The 17,321-nt window shown below is 39.5% G+C and overlaps 3 protein-coding genes across 4 annotated transcripts in view; all 3 read left to right on the top strand.

The window, feature by feature from the left end:
- Window positions 1-12,570, top strand: part of si:ch211-10d23.5 — a 28,804-nt gene extending 16,234 nt beyond the window's left edge. The window contains 1 exon segment of the mRNA NM_001386474.1: window positions 12,501-12,570. The gene's annotated coding sequence lies outside the window, so the exon portion shown is untranslated.
- The window catches only part of raf1a (Raf-1 proto-oncogene, serine/threonine kinase a), a 778,989-nt gene that overhangs the window by 246,082 nt on the left and 515,586 nt on the right, over window positions 1-17,321 (top strand). The window lies entirely within an intron of this gene.
- The window catches only part of l3mbtl1 (L3MBTL histone methyl-lysine binding protein 1), a 42,302-nt gene that overhangs the window by 11,001 nt on the left and 13,980 nt on the right, over window positions 1-17,321 (top strand). Inside the window, exons 4-13 of the mRNA XM_087306433.1 lie at window positions 1,997-2,163; window positions 2,515-2,641; window positions 7,202-7,355; window positions 8,872-8,995; window positions 9,710-9,758; window positions 11,807-11,898; window positions 11,987-12,091; window positions 12,173-12,308; window positions 14,746-14,837; window positions 14,917-15,068. Coding sequence (XP_087162559.1) covers window positions 1,997-2,163; window positions 2,515-2,641; window positions 7,202-7,355; window positions 8,872-8,995; window positions 9,710-9,758; window positions 11,807-11,898; window positions 11,987-12,091; window positions 12,173-12,308; window positions 14,746-14,837; window positions 14,917-15,068 — 1,198 coding nt within the window. The remainder of the gene's footprint in view (window positions 1-1,996; window positions 2,164-2,514; window positions 2,642-7,201; window positions 7,356-8,871; window positions 8,996-9,709; window positions 9,759-11,806; window positions 11,899-11,986; window positions 12,092-12,172; window positions 12,309-14,745; window positions 14,838-14,916; window positions 15,069-17,321) is intronic.

Here is a 17,321-nt window from a genome sequence, read left to right on the forward strand (position 1 = left end):
AAGTTATATTATTATATAAACCATGGCATTTTAAATATACTGCCATAATTAATTTGTAGTTATTTTTATGTTTTGTTTTGTATAGTACCCCACTGCATTATTAGTTAACAAACACGTTTCTTTCAGCTTCAAATTCCTAAAATTTGACGAATACTTTTGTGGAAGTGATATAAAAAACCTCACCTCATTTTTTTCAGGTGCTTATATTTGAATAGAGAGTCCTTAAACTTTGTGATTATCCAAACCTCAAGGGGACACTCCACTCGTTGTATTCTTTATTGTATTTTTGGGTTAAAAGGTTTTACTAGTTTTGAATGCCATGTCTAGCGGGAGCACTTTTAGCTTAGCTTAGCATAGACCATTGAATCAGATTAGACCATTAGCGTCTCGTGCTTCATTATAATGCTTTCGATACTTTTTCTAGTAAAATAATTAAACTTCTGTAGTTACATCATGTACTAAGACAAACAAAATACGAAAAAAATTAATAATTTGTATTTTATAAGCTGATATGGCAAGTGTCACGTTTGTTGAAGAGACGGGAACAAAAGGTGTTGGATCCAAGTGCAGTTTTATTTACAAGATCATGCAGTGAACGGAAAAACAAGGTGTCCGACGTTCAAAAAATAACAAAACATCCAATGTTCAAAGTTTAAGGCTTTCGAAAATCATGATCACAGTATATATATGTCCATGCCTAATATCCGACAGCCAGAAAGTGATTATTTTTTTATAAATTGTTAAATTTTTGATATTTGTTATGCAGCAAGCCCAGAGATTGTTGTGTACACTATGATTCTATATAAAATTAACTTTAATGTGTGATAGGAATAAAACGTGATCATAAACGAATGATTTCTCCACTCAAATGAATGGCAGCTTGGACCCGGCAACAGTATTATATACGTCTCAAACACGTCACCACTTAACAAGCGGATATACCCACCATAATAAGGGATAAATCCTCAAATTACTAAATATGTTCTTCTGGAGCTGTTTTATTGTAAATAAACAGTTAAATGGTCAGTAATATGTTTTATTATTTTTATTTACAAATGAAACAAATAAATAGTATATATTAACAGAAAATAAATTAGCAAACAGTTCAGATAATTTAAATGAATAGCTATTATAAAGAAATTGAATGAAGTTATCAAATCTCAATCTTTTCTTCACTGTATAATTTAAACAATCTGATTAAAGAGCAACAAATGAATCTCTTATTTATTTAGAATTTTAGTTTGTTTACATTAAATAACAGAGGTGTCACTTTACAAATGCACAGATATGACATTATAATGAAAGCAAAACAAGGTGCAAAACAAGGTGTCCGGCGTTCAAAAAATAACAAAACATCCAATGTTCAAAGTAACAACTAAACAAACCCAGAAACTAAGGCAAGAATCAGAATCGGGAACAACAAACTCACTTAAGAAGACTTACTAGGAATGCAGACAATATAGACAAACGACGCAGTAACAAACAGTGGGTAAATGGTTGTATAAATAGTCCAGGAAATCAACAGGAACAGCTGTGAATGGCCAATCAGTGTAAGTGATACCGGGTGTAATGCGCGTGGTATGTATGGACTTGTAGTTCTTAAGCCACTGTAGTTCGCTGAGTGTGCTGCCGAACTACAGACAGTCATGACAGCAAGGAACTATACACTCATTCTGGCGTAATAATCAAGGGACTTTGCTGCTGTCCCATCCGAGAGGGAGTCTGGGGTTCTCTCCTAAGACTGCAGCCCTCGCAACCTGGGTCTGGAAAGGCAGATGAAAATGAATGTTTGATTAACTTACATGGATTATTTAATCACTTTAAGAGTAATAACGTGTGCTTGTGACATAATTGTTTGATTACATAAACAATCTACTTTTAAGTGGTTAATGATTTTAAATGTAGACTAAATTACATTGGTGTCCAGGGTTGAGGGATTGAGTATGAACTAAATTCACATGCTCTCTTTATGACAACAAGCTTTTATTTTCTATAGCTTCTGCTCATCCATTGCCAAAAGTGGAGCTGCCTCAAAATGCAATCAAGGCGATTAAAGGCAGTGAACTGGAGGCCACATCACTTCCTGCTCAGGTCGGAGGCACCATCGTCCATGTTCTGGGCTGGAAGGAGGGAATGGCAATCCTGCCTGGAAGCAATCTGAAGGTGAGCAAAGTCTGTGCTTCATTCTACCGATCAGCGTCTTTATTAGCACCAGTGTCTGAAGTCATCTTGTAGGGCATTTCTTAGTAGCCTCTCTTAGAGATACCCTGAAGGATCAGCATCTCATCATCCCAGTGGAATGGAGTTCCTTTCATTTACATTTTATTTTTGTCTTTCTTTTCCTTTACATTTCTTTTCTTTCCTTTTTCTTTATTTTATTAATGTATTATTAGTATTATTTATTCAACTAAACTTCAATTGAATTAAACAGTAAATGCTTTTATTTTATAACTTAAAAATACCCATTTTTATAGCAAATGCCCACTAAGTGTTATTATTTTATTTTTTTTGCAGTTGTGTGTTAGCGATACTGGTGCGCTGGAAGTGATCAGTGAAGGTAAAATAGGCCCTACTAACCTGCCCACTGAAGGAGCACAGATGAAACCAGCTAATATGGAGTTCAAACAAACTGAAAAATCAGGTAATTGTTTGTGAAATACTGTGGGATTATCACAGCTTCATGATGTTTTAAAGTTTATAGATTGTTATTAACAGAAGTGCAGTCAGTCAGGGCCCAGAATGAACACTGTCCTGGCACAAACATGAGGAAATCTGGCCTTGAAGAGGATACAAAATAGAGTTAAGGTTATTGCACACTGAATCCGAAATGTTAGTCTGTACTTTTCACACGTAAAAAAATTTATTAAACCTTGCGTTGTTTAAATTGTATCGTCACACTGCCTCTGAAACTTTCGGCCATTATAACAGGCAGGGCCGGATTAACCAATGGTCCTTATAGGGCACAGGCCCAGGGGTCCGTGCGCCCTAGGGGCCCCTGCGAGGGGGGAGAAAAAAAGACAATTTCGGAGTGTCTTTTTAGGCTAATTGCAAATAGCGCATCTAGTTGGAATAATCTATTCAGGGTTTACGCCCATCGATGCCTGATTGATAGAGACAACATGAGTAAAGAGCTGTGCAGCATTACAGCTGCAGTGGCGCACCTTTTAAGGGTCACAGCCTCATCTTTTGACGCGATTGATCATCAACTCGGTTCGAATCCACCATCAGCTGAACTCGTGCTACTTTTTTTTCTCCCATTTACATATCAGATTGGAAATATATTTATTTTTAACAGGAAGGAAACATTTTTTTTTAAATAATGCAAATGTGATATAAAGTTACAAGTGTCTCGTGGGTATTTACTAATGTTTAGTCTTATTATAGGTGCCTCCCTCTCTGCAAAAACTATATTGCTCAGACTACTGTATTTCCTCTGAGCAAAAAAATCGCGATCACATATTAATATTATTATTATTATATTTAAATTGCCTTTCTTTCTTTAACTAAACAGAATGCTGTAATTGGTCAAGAGCGGAAACGTCAGTTTTGTAATAACCCGCACTAAACTGAGCGGACTGTAGTGTAACGTTATATCTGTCATAGATCAAAAATGAGTGGACAAGTGGATTTAGTAAACGCGACAGAAAGAGGAGAGGAGGCGTCTTTATTGAGGCATTTTCCATACACACCATCTTTAAACAGACCCATGATCAGGAGAATGAGGGTACAGAAGAAGACGTTATGGTAACTTTAAATGATGAGTAGCTAGCATTAACCAGGCGGAGGAGGCTAACGACAGCGCAGCGCATACTGGATTCATCGTGTGAGAGACAGACAGAAAGAGAGAGAGAGAGAGAGAGAGAGAGAGGCCCAGAAGAGGAGAGAGAGGGGAGAGTAGAGGTATAGTGTCTGTGATTTCGTATTCTTTTAGGTTTATAATCAAGTCTTCATCACGAGAAGAGTAGAGAAAATACAGGGAGAGAAGGAGAGAGAGACAGTAAATCAGTGTTTGTATTATGAAAGACGCAGATTCATAGAACTCAGATTCATAGAACTGGATTGGAGAAGCATTGTGTGTTATATGCATGGCAATAATATGCTTTATAAAAGCAATACATTAAAATACCCTTAAAAAAATAAAAATAAATAAAAAATAATAATAATAATAATAATATATATATATATATATATATATATATATATATATATATATATATATAGTTTTATTAGTATTTTTATTTAATGCTTTGAAAAATAATTTAAATCTTTGTAGACTATAAATACATATGTACTATATATCATTTATTTAAATATGTGGGCAACAAATTATAGATTCATTTTATTTAAAAATTATTATATTATTCTTATTTTTTAAATTCAACTATAGGGGTGCGGCCAGGTAAGGGGCCTTACAAGGTAATGTGCCCAGTGGCCCCTGAGTTCTTAATCCGGGCCTGATAACAGGGTTCGATGTTTTCCATTTTCGCATCTGAAAAGGCAATCTGAGATCTCAGAGCCACCGTACAAGCAAAAAGCTAAATACAGAATGTCGTCAATTCAACTACAGACCTTCAGGGTGTACCCACACTAGGCACGGTTGGGTTAGGGTTATTGTAATTTAACATGTACTTGCAAAGTAGCCAGTTAAACGTCTGTTGAAGGAGCAGTATCAACAGATATTAAGCAGACAGTCTACTAATACTTAGTCAAATGGACCATCAAAATAAAGTGTTACCATGAATCGATATGAAACAGTCTCTTAAAAGTGATGGCGCATCTTCAGTTTCTTACTCAGGTGCGCTTTGCACTCACACTAAAAGCATAGTACGCCAAAGCCCAACCAAACCGCTTTTTGGGTTCCTTGGCACACCTCTTTTAACCAACCGAACCACGCCTGGGCCAGATTTCGAGCAATCTCAGTTGTCAAACATACAGGGAAATGCGCCTGGGCATGGTTCGGATAGCCTAGTGTTAGTTCACCCTTATTCTAGAGTTGGCTTAAAATTTGCTTTGAAGAGTGCACACAAAAATAATTATTCAATAATTGACTTAGAATTGGCTTTTGAGAGTTTACAAAATAGAATTATTTGAAAGTTGGCTTAAAACTGTCTTTGAAAAGTATTCAATATAGAATTATTTAAAAGTTTGCTTGGCGACGTGTTGGCGCAGTGGGTAGCTCTGTCGCCTCACAGCAAGAACGTCGCTGGTTTGAGCCTCAGCTGGGTCAGTTGGCGTTTCTGTGTGGAGTTTGCATCTTCTCTCTGCATTCGCGTAGTTTTCCTCCGAGTGCTCCGGTTTCCCCCACAGTCCGAACACATGCGCTATAGATGAATTGGGTAGGCTAAATTGCCTGTAGTGTATGATTGTGAATGTGTGTATGGGTGTTTCCCAGAGATGGGTTGCAGCTGGAAGGGCATCCGCTGTGTAATACATGTGCTGAATAAGTTGGTGGTTCATTCCGCTGTGGCGACCCCAGATTAATAAAGGGAATAAGCCGAAAAGAAAGTGAATGAAGGATAAAAGTTGGCTTATAATTGTCTTTAAAGATTATACAAGATAGAATTATTCAGGAGTTGGCTTAGAATTGGCTTCGACAAGTTTACAAAATAGAATTACTTAAAGAGTTGGTTTAAAATAGGCTTTTGAGAGTATACAAAATAGAATTATTCAAAAGTTGGCTTAAAATAGTCTTTGAAGAGTATACAGAATGGTATTATTTAAGTGTGGGCTTAGAATTGGCTTTAAATAGCTCTACAAAATAGAATTATTTAAGAGTTGGCTTAAAATTGGCTTTTGAGAGTATACAAAATGGAGTTATTTAAGAGTTGGCTTAAAGTTAGCACTGAAGATTACACAAAATAGAATTATTTTAAAGTTGGCTTAACATTGTCTTTGAAGGGTATGCAAATAAAATTATTTAAGTTTTTCTTAAAATAGGCTTTTGAGAGTATATAAAATAGAGTTATTTAAGAGTTGGCTTAAAGTTAGCAATGACAAATTCATTCATTCATTCATTCTTTTTCTTGTCGGCTTAGTCCCTTTATTAATCCGGGGTCGCCACAGCGGAATGAACCACCAACTTATCCAGCAAGTTTTTACGCAGCGGATGCCCTTCCAGCCGCAACCCATCTCTGGGAAACATCCACACACACACTTACACACTCAGTCTGAGCTCTGAGGGGTACGTTAAGTCTCCGGCAGGCGAGAATCTAGCCGGAACTGGCCCGAGTGTGTTTTGCTATCTGGGTGGTTAGGCGTGTATCAGCAAACTAATAAAGCCCGAAAAAAGCCCTGACCTTAGCGAATATACAGTGTTCCACCAGGATCATGTATGTCAGAAACTATAGTTTACTGCTGAACTCATTTTGTCATGGTAAAATAACACAGAAATCGAATAATAACACTGCAGTCTCGTGCCAAAGCTCAGACGCGCTGCTTTGAGAAACTGTCAATCACAGCTGTCAATCACAATGACACTCCCATCATTAAATTACTGCTAAAAACAAACTGTTTACAAAAATGAAGATCTGCACCTATTTCAGCACAATAACCAGTGCCTTAATCGACCATAACCATCTTTCGGGACATTTTATTGCAAGTGTAATACATTTTTTTTATTTGGGCTCAAGTCTCCTACATTAACACGGAGGAGGCGGGCTTTATGACTTGTACTGCAGCCAGCCCCCAGGGGGCGATCTAACGGCCGAGACCTTCACTCAAACGCAGGCTTGCGGCACACTTGCTTTGGACTGTGGGGGAGACCGGAGCACCCGGAGGAAACCCACGCGAAGGGAGGGAGAACATGCAAACTCCACACAGAAACGCCAACTGAGCCGAGGTTCGAACCAGCGACCCAGCAACCTTCTTGCTGTGAGGCGACAGCACTACCTACTGCTCCACTGCAATGAAAAATATACAGAATTAAATTATTTAAGTGTTGTCTTAAAATTGTCTAAAAAGTATACAAAATAGAGTTATTTAAGAGTTGGCTTAAAATTGTCCTTAAAGAGTTTACAAAATAGAATTATTTAAGAGTTAAATTAAAATTGTCTTTGAAGAGTATGCAAATAAAATTATGTAAGTGTTGTCTTAAATTTGTCTTTGAAGAGTATGCAAAATAGAATTATTTTTATTTAGAATTATTAGCTGTCAGTAGTTGTCTGTCCAATGGCAGCGTCACATCAGTGTGTTCTGACCACAGACGTCTCAGCCGGTGGCAATGGCAGACCTGCAGCATTTCTGGAGGCCGACAGACTGCACAGAGCTCGTATAGAGGTGCAGGACAGTCCCGTTCACAGCAGGTGCGGCCAAAACATGCACATGACGGAGCTACGGGGAGAGCCGATGTCGGAAATGTAAATTCACTACACTGTTCTACTCATAGATTATAAATGTGCACTGCAAAAAACACTGTTCTTACTTGGAGTTTTTGTCTTGTTTCTAGTCCAAATATCTAAAAGTTCTTAAAGGGTCACGAAACACCAAAACACATGATTTGAGCTGTTGACAGTCGTATATGTGTCCCACACTGCTAAAAACACTATTAGGACACCTATATTTCACTAAAAAGTGTAAATTGGTTGTTTTTGCGTTATTTCAAGCAAATTCGACTTCCGGTTTGAAACGAATTTTTGAAGCTGCGTCACGACCATGACATAATAGCCTGTATTCCAGTGTGCAGACTGGACATCTGTGCCAGAGTGTGTCTTAATACGTCTTACAGCCTGCTGCATTAATGCATGAGTAAGGCTTGGTTCAAACCAATCAGCTCGCTCTATTGTGCAACTTCATTAATATTCATTACTGTCACAGTGTTTAGACGACAGAGACGCCACGTTGTGTTGGCAAAACAAGCGTGAAGTGTTGCTTTTATAGTTTGCTGCAGTTAAGTTTTGTTTTCATTTTCTCTCTGTGAGAGCGCAGCTGGAGTCACGTGTGGATTAACAGTGTACGCGACGCTCGACAACAATAACTTGCGTGTCTAAGGAGGATTATTGTTTACCTGAGAGCTGTTCTCATCTGCAAACGCTGAGATCCGGATTCGCTTGTAGTCTCCTCTAAATAAAGACGCGGCTCTAGTTGCTGTGGATTGTCCAGTCTCTACAGATTTGGTAAGTGAGCGACCAGTGCTCTTTGTTTATTCAGTTTGTATTTTATCCGTATCGAACAAACTATTGCACCGAGTGTAAACATGTTAGCACTACAACCAAACTTTAACCTCGTGTAGGGTTTTCAATGCATTTTGTGACCGGAATAAAAATCCGGGAAATGCGGAGGTTTTTTTTCTCTCATTCGCCGTGCGGTATCAAACATTGCATGAAAAATACACGCTTAGAGCAGTTCCTGGGATCAAATATCTCGTTTGTCGCGAGGGACATGAATGAATTCCATGAATTAAAGAGCCAAACTGCAGTTAAAGTCCACCATTTCATAATTTGGCAAATAATTCGACTACAGATGTCCATGTAAACACAGTCGCTTTGTCCCCTGTGTGTGTGTGTTTTGACTCTGAAATTCAGCACGCCCAAATAGACACTCCCACACCTTCCCTCTTTTCTTCCTCCGACACTCCCCCCTAAACAGAGCTGGACACGCCCACTTTTCTGACTTTTTCTGACTGCTGAAACGAGGGGGTTTCATGGCCCTTTAAATCAACAAACATTTTTTAGACAAGCCAAAAATACTGTCCACAGTATCGCGTGGCATTGCTTTTATTTAAATCATGGTTTAAACCACAGAGGGTCAAACATTCTGCACCTTTAAGAATTTTCAGATATGCGGACTATAATCAAGACAAAAAGTCTAAGTACGAAAGTCTATTTGCAGTGTGTTGAATGCATGAGGAGACAGATGACACTGCTGATGCTTCAGTCCTGCAGGCCTCGCAGAAGCACAGGTGATGTATCGTGAGCATGACATGATGAAGCCCATGAAGAAGAGGAAGAGGAGGGAATACAACAGCCCATCAGAGGACGACTCTGATGCCGAACCAATGGTGCACTTCTGCTGATTAATTTAGGCCTTCCTAGCGGGCACCTTGATGTCAAAACGACATCGAAAAACATGCTAATTTAACACTTTACTTGTGTAAAGCAGTATATATATTAGACATATAGACTTCTATATACTTGGGTTCCTTTTTGCAACCCAGGCTCAATGGAGATACATGCCCAGGGCTACAGTTTTGGGAACAGTTAAATATGTGCCAGGGGCTATGTCTGCTAGTGTTTGTTTCACAAATCCACTAATGGCTACCGTGTATATTTTTGACAATCTCAAATACGTTACTAGGGCATGTTTTCCCATACGTGTCATTTACATATCCTTCTTGTGCACTTCGTTCTGTTTTTTTTTTTTTACCTGGTTTCTGGAACTGTCCTGGAACCGAACTCAAACCCTGGTGTACTCCACATCCCAATACAAGGTGAGCTTATGAGCAAGCTGTGCAGGTAGCATGAAAAGGAACAGAAGATTTCTGTGGCATCATACCTTCCTGTAGAGTTCGTATGCCAGGACATGTATTTGCAGGTTTCCAAAAATGTAGCTCTGGGCACATATTCCCAATGAGCCTGTAATGTTGTTGTTGTTGTTGTGTCTTAAAGTTGTATTGATATCAAGGTTCCCATTGGGTTTGCTGTGTATTTAAAGGATCTTGTTTTTCAAAAAGCGTTCTCCGTTCTAATGCAACAAAATGCTCTTTTTATTTAAGGATGAGAAATCTGAGGCTTTGAAAATTGATGGCAGACAGATCAAAACAGGTACTTCATGACAGTCCCTTGAACCATTGTAATAGTTACATTAAACCATCACATAACTTTGCCATTTGTATTCATTAAAGGGATAGTTTACCAAAACACGAACATGTGTTCAGTATTTAATCTCCCTCATGTGGTTTCAAACATTTATACGATTTATTCTTCTGTTGAACACAAAAGAAGAGATTTGAAGAATGTTGAAAACCTGTAACCATTGACTTCCACAGTATTTGTTTCTCCTACTATGCTAAGTGAGTGGTTTAAGGGTTTCAGCTTTCTTCTTATTTTGTGTTCAACAAGAAAGAAACTCATAAACGTTTTGAATAAGGGTGTGAAAATGATGACAGAATGTTGTATGTTTTTAAGGGTACATATTAGTAGTATACATATTGGTGCCTTAAAAACCTTTTGAAGGCCCCAGTGTTAGCTTTTATTTCTGAAAATGTGCTTGACTCTATTAGTATATCCAGATTTACTGAAATGAACAATGCCAATGTATGGACAGATTGCGCAAAGATTTGTGAATAAGCATACATTTTTAAATGTTACCATGTTTTTACTCTATTATATTATTATTATTATTATTTATTAATGATAAAGCTCCCAAAGCTGTTATGAAACAATGTATATATATATATATATGTAAACCTATTAAATACATATAAACCTATTATATACATATGAACCTACTATATACATATATACGGTTGAAGTCTGAATTATTAGCCCCTCTTTAATTTATTTATTTTTTTTAATTATTCCCAAATGATGTTTAACAGAGCAAGGAAATTTTCACAGTGTGTCTGATAATATTTTTTCTTCTGGAGAAAGTCTTATTTGTTTTATTTCGGCTAGAATAAAAGCAGTTTTTAATTTTTTTAAAATCAATTTTAAGGTCAAAAATATTAGCCCCTTTAAGCCATATTTTTTCCCCGATAGTCTACATAACAAACCATTGTTATACAATAACTTGTCTAATTACCCTAACCTGCCTAGTTAACCTAATTAACCTAGTTAAGCCTGTAAATGTCATTTAACCTGTGTAGAAGTGTCTTGAAAAATATCTAGTCAAATATCATGTGCTGTTATAAAGGTAAAGATAAAATAAATCAGTTATTAGAGATGAGTTAATAAAACTATTATGTTTATAAATGTGTTGAAAAAAAAATCTGCTCTCCGTTAAACAGAAATTGGGGAAAATTAAACAGGTAGGCTAATAAATAATGGAGGCTAATAATTCTGATATCAACTGCATGTGTGTGTGTGTGTGTGTGTGTGTGTGTGTGTGTGTGTGTGTGTGTGTGTGTGTGTGTGTATGTATGTATATATATATATTTATTTATTTATTTATTTGTTTGTTTGTTTGTATATATATTTATATATAGAAACCTATGTATAACTGCTAAAAAAAATAAAGGGAACACTTAAACAACACAATATAACTCCCAAGTGTTCCCTTAATGACTTTGAGCAGTATATATATTAGACATATAGACTTCTATATTGTACATTTATTTATAAACTAAATATTAATGCTGGGCAAAGATTAATCATGATTAACCACATCCAAAATAAATGTTTGTTTTGAAATAAGATATGTGTGTGTGTATTAAATAATGCATTTTTATATCAATGTAATACACACACATACCTGAAAAAATATTTGCACACATATTTACTTTGTATATCACAAACATATAAATTTTATATCTGAATATAAATAAACATTTAAAAATATAAAACAAAGCATGCGTGTGTGCATTTGTCTATATATAATAAATATACACAGCACACACACATATTATGTCAAAACAGACTTTTATTTTGGATGCGATTAACTGTGATCAATCGTTGCCCTGCACTACTAAATATAGTAAATAAAATCGAGTTTAATAAAGTATATAACACAAACATATGATTGTTTTTTTAAATTATTGTTTTAAAAAGTTAATGCAAATGTTGTATAGACAGCTTTACGTGCGCCAGATGATCTTCTTGATAATAAAGTGTGTTCTAGTGTGTGTGTTAATGTGTTGGGGTCTTCTCTGTAGGCTCAGCAGAGACTAAGATGGAGCCGTGGTCCTGGCCGCAGTATCTGGAGCTGCAGAAAGCTATCGCTGCTCCAGTCCGACTCTTCCAGGAGGTCACATGCTGTTTCTTTATTTAAGATAAAAGTTTTTTTTATCTGTATTATTACCCAGCATTGACATGTATGTTTGTATCCGCTGTAGACGCAGAGGGTTCCCCTAATCAGGAACAGCTTCAGGCAGGGTATGAAGCTGGAAGGCATCGACCCACAGCACCCGTCCATGTATTTCGTCCTGACGGTCGCTGAGGTACATTTCAGCAGCTCTTCGTATCTCCTATTCTGCCTGTCATGAAAAGATCTGCCTCTGAGCACTCGTTCTCGTCTGCAGGTCTGTGGCTACAGGTTACGCCTTCATTTCGATGGCTATTCTGACTGCCATGACTTCTGGGTCAATGCCAACTGTGCTGATATCCACCCCGCCGGGTGGTGTGAGAGCACCGCACACAAGCTACACACTCCCAAAGGTCAGTTATAGAGCTCTACACTGTAAGATACACACGCACACTTTTTCCAAGCTGAGTGGGCTTTATGCATGGAGACTTTTAATTTGAAATAAGCCTGTGCAGGTGCTTCCTGTGAACAGTCTTGCTGTTATAAACTTCCCAAGTTTAAGATCTGGCTTTAAAATTACTCACTGTCTGATTAAGATAGGCAAGGCAAGGCAAGTTTATTTATATAGCACATTTCATACACAGTGGCAATTCAAAGTGCTTTACATAAACAAGAATAAAAGTAAAGAATAAAACAAATAATAAAACTCATTAAAAAACATAAAAACAGGTAAAAGATATGATATAAAGTGGGTCTTACACAGAGAAGCACTGTATTAAATGACATTGTACATATTAAATGTCTTTAGAATACGTACATTTACTTTCTGCGCTCATTGTGCTTTTGTTTAACTGGTCTTTCATCTCGTTTTATGCTTGAAGAACTAAATGAAAGCTTTAGTCTATTTAACAGATTCTGTTTTTATTAAATTACATTATCCGTGCTGTAAATGTCACCATCGGTGAATGGGGAAAGGAGCGAGGACCCAATTGCAGACAAAATTGAGGGTTTATTATAAAATAAAAACAAAACAAACTACCTCGAGGGGGAAAACGTTATTAAAAAGGCGAAAACAAACTTGAGTGGGCTGGCAGGCAAAAACAGGGCTGGACACAACAGGACAGGAAAATAATTGATGACGAACTGGCACAGGACAGCAGACATGAGGAGAATATAAGCAGAAATAAATTACACACAAATATGTGAACCTAATAAACTAATAATGGGTTAACAAGGAGGGTGGGACTAGACAAATGACGGGAGAGCACATGACACAAAGAGACAACCAACCCAAGCTCATTCTGGAAACGTAGCCCCGCGGATGTTTCTGAAGACCGCGATTTACGTGGCCGGAGGTACGTAAAGGCCACGTTTGTTTTTTTTTTCGAGCGAACGCAGCTGGGCGGTGTGGCGCCGCTTCGCCCCTTCTCTTCGCACTAGCCGGCCGACGACTCGCCTCCGAGTGGAGGGCTTTCCCGATGCAATCAGTTTGTCTGCTTAGCTCACAGCGTTGCGTCGGCGGAGCGGAGGCCCCGGACGAGGAGGAGCCGGCCGCGGTGGACGACGACCGGGATCGAGTCCGGGGAACAGCAGGTTCCGGAAATCAGGTAAGACGAAAAACGGAATCCGAAAAATAAGGGCGAGAATGTGGCGGGATCCGAAAACGCGGTCGAAATCGAAGACGAGGGCTTTTGCTTTTTTTTTTTTTTTTTTGGACGGCTTTTGCGAACCGTCGCTCGGGTTTAGGGAAGGAGGAGGAGGAAGAGGAGGGCGGCCAAGTCGGCCGATTCGGCGGCTTTTCGCGCAAGAACGGCGCAGGCGCGAACGGCGCGCGCTCCCGAGAGGCGCCCCAGACGCGTAAAAGCACGCACAGCGGCCTCTCGCGGATCCGTAAAAAAAAAAACGCTCGAATACGTACTTCCCGGGACGTAAATCGCGGTTTGCAGAAACATCCGCGGGGCTACGTTTCCACAATGAGCCCGGGTTGGAGACAACACAAGCCATGCGCTCACATAAAGCGAGACTCGAACACGCAGCCAATGAGAGAACTTAATAACTGCGTGTTCACAAGCACACACTGTAAACACTGAGCCATGTGCTCCTAGACAACACCAACATAAACAGATGCAAGACACGAGCACACGATAGATGAAAACACCTTACCGTGTTTCATCTCAGCACCAACCGAAACCAAAACTAACCAGACTGAGATGCTGAGAATGAAACAGTGTGATGCCGACATAGCAAAACACAAACATGAGTACAAGAGCGCGCGTCCCAAGTACGCACAGACCTCGCGCGCCCGCATGGTCTGAGCGCGCTCATGACGGTGCCCATACGGTGCCCGAGAAAACTCGAGCCGAGCACAACATACCGGACAAGACAGAGCTAGTGTCCGGACTCTGCCACCAAAACAAGAATTTGCAAGACCAGAGTGGCAGAGCCCTGACAGTAAAAGGTTCCTCCTGGCTGTGGAGGAAGAGGATACAGGTATTTTACTGGCCTGTCTGCAGTCCCGACCTGTCTTCAATAGAGATTGTGTGACGCATTTTGAAGCGCAAAATGCACAAAAAAGACCCGTACTGTTGCCAACCTTGCCCCCCAATAAAACAAAAAAATCATGAGGAAAAGATTGAATGTTTGTAGTATTGTCTGTAATGAAACACAAATCAAAGTAAATTTACTTCTTTCCTTTTTATTTGCGTTTTCCATTCTGTTCCAATCCTTTCTGATTTGGGGTTGTATAATACAGACATATATCCTATGTCAAGAACTTTTATTTTGGATGCGTTTAATCATGATTCATCGTTGCCCATCATTAGTAATTTTATGTATGATCTTCACTTGCAGGATGTAAAGAAGAAGAGTTTTCTTGGTCCAACTACCTAAAAATCACCCGATCACAGGCGGCACCGAAAGAGTTGTTTATAAGTTCGGTTAAAGTAAGTTTTCAGACACTGAGCCTGCATTGCAGACCTTGACAGCTGATTAAGGGCAGAGCTTGTTTGTGTGTGTGTCCAGCCGGAGACAGACTGTGGGTTTGAGGTGGGCATGAAGCTGGAGGCCGTGGACCGCATGAACCCGTCGCTCATCTGCGTGGCCACAGTCACCGACAGAGTGGCTGACCGTTTTCTGGTTCATTTCGACAACTGGGATGACACCTATGACTACTGGTGAGTTACGCCTAATTCACACTACATGACTTTAAAGGGCACCTACTACGCCCCCTTTTACAAGATGTAAAATAAGTCTCTGAAGTCCCTAGAGTTTCTTTGTAAAGTTTCAGCTCAAAATACCCCACAGATCATGTTTTCTAACTCTTTGAAACCCTTTTAGGCTTCGAAATGGTTCCGTTTGGTGACTGTTGCTTTATCTTCAAATGAGATTGTGCTGCTTTCAGAAGAGGGCGGAGCTACAAATGCCTATGCATGAGCATAGTGTCAGATCCAAAACAGGACTAATGTTATCTCTGTGAAAAACGGAAAATGTCTCAGAAGTAGGCAGACTATATAGACTACAGACTAATGACTCTCAGTTGCTTACATTATCTTCAGTGGGTATGGCGGAGAAACTCTAATGCTGTCTTCACACCAGATGCGGAAGAAGCGTCAAGCGCGAGTGATTTACATACTAAGTCAATGCAAATGCGGGAATAGGCGTGAATGACGCTTAACCCGAGTTTCGCGCGAATCGCTGGAGTTCAAAAATCTGAACTTGTACGGACATTCGCTCCGCGTTACACCGACAACAGTTCATCAAACTGGGCTGGGCTTAGTCAGAAAGCCTCCATCATCCAGGTTCAGTTTCTGAAGGATCTGAAAGGATCTAGTGGACTCAGACACAGCCCTAAACGTATGGACGCTGTTTTTCAGCCTTCATAAAGCACATAAACACAGCCCTACTGAAAAATCCAGCTTAAACCAGCCTAGGCTGGTTGGCTGGTTTTAGCTGGTCAACCAGGCTGGTTTTAGAGGGATTTTAACCATTTCCAGGCTGGTTTCTAGCCATTTCCAGCCTGGTCTTAGCTGGTCAGGCTGGTAGATGACTAGCTAAAACCAGCTTGACCAGCCTAGCCAGGCTGGGAGCCCAGCCAAAACCAGCTATGTCCAGCTTAAACCAGGCTGGTCAAGCTGGTTTAAGCTGGATTTAGCTGGTCAGTTTCCAGCCTGACCAGCTAAGACTAGGCTGGAAATGGCTGGAAACCAGCCTGGAAGTGGCCAAAACCCCTCTAAAACCAGCCTGGTCGACCAGCTAAAACCAGCCAACCAGCCTAGGCTGGTTTAAGCTGGATTTTTCTACAGGTGGTTATTTTGTTAATAAAATTCATGTTAGCCATTTAGCAACAAAGCTAAAGTCACCAGGCAGACAGAAGCCCTGCCCATCATGCGAATCCGCTGTTCTGAAGTAAATTTTACGTGCGAATGAAGCGGATTTGTCACACGAATTAAGCGGGGTTTGACACGTGAATGAAGCGAGTAAACTCAAATGTTCACGTGGCTATTTTTGCGCGAATATCACGATTTATCCCTGCGTTCCGCGTCTGGTGTGAACACGGCATTATGGCAGACAGCTGCTTCTCACTTATGACTGTTAAGGCTAATGAGGTAGAGATCCCCACTAAGGGGCGGGGCTTTGTCCCTCTGATGACACGCACAAATTGAGAATGTCAATCAAAGTGTTTCTGCAGACTGCTCTATCAAGTGTGATTGTTAAAAACGGAATATTTTTACCATGGGCGGCACAGTGGCTCAGCGGTAAGCACTGTTGCCTCAAAGCAAGAAGATTGCTGGTTCGAGTCTCGGCTGGGGCGATTGTTGGCATTTCTGTGTGGAGTTTGCATGTTCTCTACGTGTTCGTTCTCCGGTTTCCCCCACAGTCAAACGCAGGCGCTATAGGTGAATTAAATAAGCTAAATTGGCCATAGTGTACGTGTGCGTATGAATGAGATTGTGTTTGGGTGTTTCCCAATACTGGGTTGTCTCTGGAAGGGCATTCACTGTGTAAAACAAATGCTTGAATAATTGATAGTTCATTCTGCTTTGGCGACTGCTGAAATAGAGCCTAAGCTGATGGAAAATGATTGATTGATTGATTGATTGATTGATTGATTGATTGATTGATTGATTGATTGATTGATTGATTGATTGATTGATTGATTGATTGATTGATTGATTGATTGATTGATTGATTACCATTGAAATGTTCTACCTGCTGGAGTTTGGAGAAAACTGTGAAGTTAACCTTTAGGTCACGAGACTCTCCTCTGGTCATTTGGTTGTTCATTGAGCACCACAGAGGGAAAAAAACAAACAAGAAAACAATCAATCTCTTACAACTACTCCTATAGTTCTTTATGCTCACATACTCTTTATATCTATTCCTGGGTGAAGTTAATAGTTGGGGTTAAGAGTAAACTCATGTCTTGG

This window comes from Danio rerio, chromosome 23, assembly GCF_052040795.2.
Source record: "Danio rerio strain M-AB ecotype USA chromosome 23, GRCz13ab, whole genome shotgun sequence".
NCBI classification, from domain to species: domain Eukaryota; kingdom Metazoa; phylum Chordata; class Actinopteri; order Cypriniformes; family Danionidae; genus Danio; species Danio rerio.